This window comes from Sinocyclocheilus rhinocerous, unplaced genomic scaffold (genome assembly GCF_001515625.1).
Source record: "Sinocyclocheilus rhinocerous isolate Xijiao unplaced genomic scaffold, SAMN03320098_v1.1 scaffold2056, whole genome shotgun sequence".
Lineage (NCBI taxonomy): Eukaryota > Metazoa > Chordata > Actinopteri > Cypriniformes > Cyprinidae > Sinocyclocheilus > Sinocyclocheilus rhinocerous.
Genome location: NW_015626032.1, coordinates 266,768 through 273,796, shown reverse-complemented (window position 1 = coordinate 273,796; position 7,029 = coordinate 266,768). Strand labels below are relative to the sequence as shown.

Genomic DNA, 7,029 nt, shown 5'->3' with positions numbered 1-7,029 from the left:
ATTTATTTAATAATTTTACTGAGCACCATTGTGTAAATGTATAATCAATAATTTTGTCAAATCTCGCTTTCCAATTCAACATGAGCATCTGAGTCTGCAGTTTTCTATTTTTATTATTTCAATCCTGCATTTCTTTGGAACTGTGTTCACTTAATTCTCTCACTTTCCCTTCTGTTTTCAACCTTTCTGCCTCACTTCGACTCCCTCCCTCCCTCCCTCCCTCCCTCCCTGCTCAGACAGGCAGAATTTTGGAAATTCCGTTGTAACAAACAGCTTGACTGCTGGGAAATGGTGTGGGAATCCCTCTTGTGTCATATAAAAGAGAGATGAGAGACTTCACTCCCTACACTTTCACTACAGCTCCAACAGAACTTATTACTTTCTCCGAAAGCTCAGCAAACCACTGCAGCTGATCTTTCTGCATTTCTTACCTATTTATTACACTAGCAGATTAGTAATGGCATTTTTACCCAGAACCCTTCTTCTGCTGCTGCTGGCAGTAGTTTGTATTCAACTGAGTGGAGGTAAGACATTAATGACACTTTAATATCTCTTCATCTAAAAGTGTGTTTGTTATAGTCAGGCATTTTGTGCTTTTTCTTGCCTTTTAAACATAGAGATTATTGTGTAGAATCACTATCTTCTGTCGTGCATTTTAAATGAATCTTTCTATGCTTTTCTATGTTGACAGTTCTAGCGGACGGACCTGACAGGTGCTGGTGTTTGAACACTTTGAAGAAACGTGTCCCAAGAGAACATATTGAAGAGTTCTCTATTTTCCCCCGAAAATCAAAGTGCGAGAACGTTGAAATCATGTAAGTGTCAATCTGTTAACCTGCATTTAATAAAAATGCTGCTTGTTATATTTATAGCGATATTCTTAGATGCTCTATAACTTTGTTTGTTATATACGTTTTTATTAGTTGCCAAACACTAAGCAGCTTGTGAGATGTTTAACTTATCGGTTACACTTTATTTCGATAGTCCACTTTAGACATTCTATTAACTATAAGTAACTTCGTAACTACATGTCAACTACATGTCAACTAATTCTCATTAATTTGCAACTACATGTCTACTAACTCTCAGAGTAGACAGGGTAGGTTTAGGGTTAGTAGAATAAGTTGACAAAGAAAGGGTTAGAAAATATATAGCAGACAGTCTACTAATACTCTACTAACTGCTAGTTGACATGTAGTTGTAAAGTTACTTACTGTTAATAGAATGTCTAAAGTGGACTATCGAAATAAAGTGTTACCAACTTATCATATGCAATGTATAGGTCTATCTTCGACTATCTTTCCAGTTAAAATATCCTTAAAATAAGATACATTTGGTTAAGAGGCAACACTGCCTATTAAAAGTGTTTGACATGTTTATACTTAAGACAAAATAATAAATGCTCTGAAAAGTCTTTAAATCGTATGCAGTGTTGCTTCTCAAATAAAGTGTGCTTGTTTTAAGGATTTTCAGACATTCTAATTGCAAAAAGCCCATTTAGACTACTTAAGGTTTTATAAATCTGTATGTGAACTTGAATGAAATTATATAAGTTAGACTGAATCTTATTAATTTGATGCATTTTCAATGTCTGCAGACTGACACTGAAACCTGTGAACAACACATCTGAAGTCGTCCAGCGCTGCTTGAGTCCAGACACAAAACAAGGCATCAACCTGCAGCTTTGTTGGAACAGGTACAGACATTTTATTATATCACTTTCATTTTTCAGTCTGTAATAATGAACTAATGCTAAACAATATTAGGCACAAAACTAATAGACACAGCTATAGTCATGCGCCTTCAAATATGATGGTATAATTTTACTAAGGTTGAGAATCAATGTATTAATTTGCTTAATGGTCTTGTATAAACATTATTCTGTGGAAAAAGTTTATACGAAGGCTATTAAATGTTAGGCATTAGATTAATGTGTGCACTTTTTTTTGTTTAATTTGCAACAGGAAGAACATCAACAAAACCTCCACATTTAAGATATCCAACTGCTTCTAAAGCCATAAATGAAAGTGCAGAAGAGCACGGGAGGACAGAAGGGGGGATCTGGAAACTCTTGAAACCCTGTGAGTGGAATTCCATCCTGTCACATGGCCTGACACTGGCCAATCAGAATCCTGGGATTGAGTGTTGGCCTCATGCAGCTGATGGGAAATCACAGAAGACCTGAAAACACTAGGACCACTGCCAGTATCCGCCGGACGCAGATGTTGTCGGCAAAAGCATTTGGATTAGAATTCACTTGCAATATGACTGAAGCACTGAATGTATCATTACGCCAAGCAGTATTTAAAAGACTATATTTAAATGGTTTTATAATTTAACTTATTTTATAATGTAAAAACGTAAAATGTGTTACTTTTACTATTTACATTTTTTAATTTTTTTTTTATTTATCTGAGGCCATTAATGTTATATGTGATGTGTTAGGACTGATTGTGTCACATTGCTTCTTGGGCATGAAATTTGATAGCACACAAAGTACACTTTTAGGCTACCTAACAAAATATTTTTATAATGTAGGCTACTTTTGTAGCGTTTTGTAATAAAAGCCAATTTCAAGTTATTTTGCATATTTATTTTCCACATCCATTATATTTTTCTGTTGATAAGATGATATGTGTATGATTAATTATATAGGAAAACATGTTAGTTTAGCAGTAAAATAGATGTTAAACGTGGAGGAAGACTACTGAGATGCTGTCCTTATGCTATTTTTTTGGTAGATTTTACATGAGCCCCACCTATTGGTCATGTCCAAAAACGTATGCTCAAAATACCTCAAAGTTTCAAGATTGACAAAATAATTATTTAGAAGATGCGTTTATCCAAGTGTCTTGCTTAAGGTTGTGTGGTTCAAACCTTTTTGGCTTCCAGCCTAGATCATTAACCACTATGTCACCATGGACAATTTAATAGAAATGAATTTAATTTTAAATAGACATTGAGTAAAAATTCAAGGAATGCCAATGACCACACAGTTTTACATCCTCACACATTTACAGCTCATTTATACTTTATACTATTTATATATTTATACTTTAAACTATATTTACACACTGTTGTGCTCCAGCATGTTCAACTGAGTAAAATATGCAGGGGGAAATACACGGTTTATTTTATTTTAAAATAAAAGTCATTCATGTGCAAGCAAAAAACCTACATAAGTAATAAAATATTTTTAAAGACGTTTTTATTTCCATCCTGTTATGCCATCATTAAGTTTTTCATGTATTGTCACAGTCAATATTGTTGTAAAGGGCAGCGGAGAACATCTTTGCGTGGAGGCTGTAAACTTGACTGAAGGGCATGTGTGTGTGTGTGTGTGTGGGTGTTCTCCTTTCCCTCCTCTCAGGGGAAATCAAAGCTTTTCTCGGGGTTTAACTAAGAGGGAGTGGAGAGAAGAATAGATCCTCAATAAATTTCCACACTGTCAGTCCAGTTAACGCTTTGTCTCCTTCTGTCACTTTACTTTTATTCATATCTCCTCAGAGATGCTGCGAAATTAAGTTTTGGGCCTGAATTCAAAACAGGGGCGGAAAAAAGGACCACTTAAAGCTCAAGTAGAGTTATATAAATGTAATGATACCCAAACTTAAGGCATTTATTATTTAGATAAAAAAATAAAATAAAATAAATATACATTTATTCTACAGTACACAAATGTGTGTATGTACAGGTGAATATCCAGGTTATAGATCTCCACAAAAAAAAAAAAAAAAAATGAACTGTCTGATTTCAACATTATATTTTATATTATTTTCCTAACAATTTCCTTATTGTTTTCCTAACCATTTCCTTAATTTCCTTAACATTTCCATAAAACTATTTATTTGAGTTTACAAGTTATTTTTAGGAGGGGGTGATCCTTTTTCCAACTCAGTTATTCTGTTTTTAAATTTTTTTCTGACATGTTGTTGGTGTTATATCTTTCACTTGGATGTTATAAGAATATATATATATATATATATTTTATTTTTTAATTTTTTATATGAGGTCTAATAAACAACATGTTCTTAACTTCTCACTAGTACACATATAGAGGAATGCAGAAAAAAGGACCATAAAATATCAAAGCAATTTTTCATGAGCTGAGATGTCAGCATGACACTTGAACACTCAGACCCTCAAGCTTCTTTTTTTTTTTGCGGAAGTCTCCACATAAGGAGTGTTAATGCTGAAGCTGCCAGTCTTCAGTCCCAGAATGTCTTCTTTTTTGGTTTCTCAGTCTGTGTAGTGAAAAATCTCTTTGCAAAGAAACCATGTAGTAGTGGTCCTCCAGTGTTTTTTCAAAAAAAAAAAAAAAAGGTCAAAAATGCAGTCATTTCTCTTCCTGACTTAATTAAATTCTTCAAAATGGCAATCCGCAACTCAAGCAATGGACTGTTACTGGCGAAATGGCACAAAATCGCTTTCAAAAAAGTAATAGCACTCCTAAACACGCCACCGGGGACAGTTTCCATATTTTTAAGACTGACCAGATTACTGAAATTCAATGATGGTATATTAAAAATTGTGGTTACTTGGCAGATGCTGTTATCTAAAGTGACTTTTAGTACACTGTGCAGGAGCAAACCACCTGGAGCATTCTGGGACTTTTTATGTTGTTATACAGTGGTTAATGTTAAGGTTTGGGGCTCAAAAATGTCTATATAGCATCAGATTTATAACGTAAATAAAAAACAAGTATATAAAGCATAAAAATAAAAATATTCTTACACCCCCCTCATTCTATATAAATACATAAAAAAATTAAAATGAAAACAATCTGGAAAATATTTATTCTTGTTTTGGCCTACCATTACAGTTCTTTATGTGTGTGTATATATAATGAAACTATTATTATTATTATTATTATTATTATTGTATTTAAAAATACTAATAATTGTAATTATTAATCAATCACATTTAAATGAGAAAACAGACTTTAAAATATAGATGATGATAAAAATCATATAATTTTATAATCAATAATAACATCATCAACATTTTATATGATCATAAAAAATAAATGATAAAAAAACAATTTAAAAACATAAAATCTTCCAACTTTATATTTATTTATATATTTTATTTATGTTTTAATAATTGATGCCACAGACCCCAAATATGATGATCCTTCATATATAGACCCATTTATAAAAAATAAAATGCCCTCACAACCCAATCCAATAAAAAATGAATAAATAAGTAAATAAAAAAATGAATTAAGAAATATATAAACAGAATATTTACATATTTTTTCTGCCTACCAGAGTACTATTTGATGTTTGTATAACTCCTTTAGTGAATTGAGCACTACAACAATGCACAAAAGCACATGCAAATAAATAAATAAGTAAATAAATAAATAAAAACATGCCATCACAAAACACATTTTTTAAAGTAAATTTTTCCTATATGATGCTCCTGGTGGTTTGACATAAAGCTTCTAAAAAATTCTCATTGAATATACAAACTTTGTCACATGCAACTATGTAGTCCAGCAAACGCATACTGTTCGTTAGATCTGCAAATATTTGATTTATGATGATGAAACACAATCCAGTTGTTGTTGATGTCACCGTCAGAACGAAGGAAACAGTAAATCATATCATGCCCACTTGTATGTAATATTAATGTGGTACGGTCCAAACAGCTTTCACAGACTCCACAGATTGCCGGAGGTCAGCAGGGCGAGCTGTAAATAATGCTGGACTTCAATTAAAGCAGCTGATGACAAGACTGAAAAAAAAAAAAATTCCTCAGAAGGCAGGTAAACATGCTACATCAATCAGGTGGTTGGATCTCAGCAAACGGTCGACAGTGACACCTCTCCCCGATTTATCTCAGAGCGAAGGACTATGTTTTTTATGTTTCACACATCCTCTTGGATTAAAGCGAGATCTAATGTCCCATCATCTTGCCAATCACACGCTCACGGACCAATGTCGGGAAGCTACTTTGAAACTGAAGCTTGTCAAGCTCATGATATATTGTAGTTCAACTACAGTCAAGCTGCTGTTTGGAAAAAGTAGTTAGAAACTACAAGCTGCAAGCAAAACTTAGCAAGCTACATTAAAGCAAATCCAGGGGGCAATATCTTTTTAAATATAGGACTATCAGATAACATAATTTATATATTATATTAAATAAGCCAAGTAATGTTTTCTAAACCACTGCTTTGAACTTTATAGCCAGTCATTTAAATTAATTCTTTCACAACAGCAATAAAACAATTGTTCATTATGAATGTTTCAATATCACATCACAGTGAATTATTATTATTATTATAATTAAACATTTTATTAGTGGTCTGTTTCTTCATTTAAATGAAATGGAATAATATTAACAATTATTATAATACAATTTTTAACAACAACAACAACAACAATAATGTTATTTACAAGTAATATTATATATTTAAAAAAATATTGACCCCTCAAGTAGAGGGGTCAATATCGTTTTAAATATATAATATTACTTTTAAAGGTGACCTATTATGCAAAAATCACTTTTATAAGGTGTTAGAACATAGTTGTGTGGCCACAGTGTGTGAAAACAACCAGCCTATAGTGGTAAAAATCCACCCACTCATTTTGCTATAATCCCAATAAATCATAAACTGTCTCTCCAAATGAGCGGTTACAGATTTCTCCCTATGTACACGTCATACTCGGGAAAGTCCCGCCCATTTGTGACGATCTCTGCCCTATTAGCATAGACACAGCCCTGAGTGAGAAGCAGCAGTCCGCTATTATTGTTTTCTTGCTGTAGCTGCTGGAGATACAATGTCAGTGCCAAAGAGGCATTAAGTGTCGTGTGTTGGGATGCACCAAGGAACATAGGAGTCTCCATAGACCGCTGAGGACACGGTGGTTAAATTTTGTTTTCGAAGGAAATGTCCCGGGAAAAAAAATGGAAAAGTCCTATATGTTTGTTCTAATCATTTTACGCCGGACTGCCTCACAAACAAGGGTCAGTTCAGTGCTGGAGTTGTGCAAAGATTGCTTCTGAAAGAGGGATCGATACCAA

The 7,029-nt window shown here is 33.2% G+C and overlaps 1 protein-coding gene across 1 annotated transcript; it reads left to right on the top strand.

The window, feature by feature from the left end:
• The first annotated feature begins 363 nt into the window (after positions 1-363).
• Positions 364-2,581, top strand: LOC107706867 (C-X-C motif chemokine 11-like). Its single transcript, XM_016510701.1, has 4 exons — positions 364-524; positions 692-815; positions 1,598-1,696; positions 1,965-2,581. The coding sequence occupies exons 1-4, from the start codon at positions 458-460 to the stop codon at positions 2,011-2,013; spliced, it is 339 nt and encodes a 112-aa protein (XP_016366187.1). The 5' UTR covers positions 364-457; the 3' UTR covers positions 2,014-2,581.
• Positions 2,582-7,029: the final 4,448 nt, after the last annotated feature.

What these genes read in the sequence shown, in the direction of transcription:
- LOC107706867 (XM_016510701.1), top strand. Translation starts at nt 458, where the DNA reads ATGGCATTTTTACCCAGAACCCTTCTTCTGCTGCTGCTGGCAGTAGTT. An exon ending in TTGTATTCAACTGAGTGGAG is followed by an intron (nt 525 to 691) that starts GTAAGACATTAA and finishes CTATGTTGACAG; the next exon opens with TTCTAGCGGACGGACCTGAC. An exon ending in TGCGAGAACGTTGAAATCAT is followed by an intron (nt 816 to 1,597) that starts GTAAGTGTCAAT and finishes CAATGTCTGCAG; the next exon opens with ACTGACACTGAAACCTGTGA.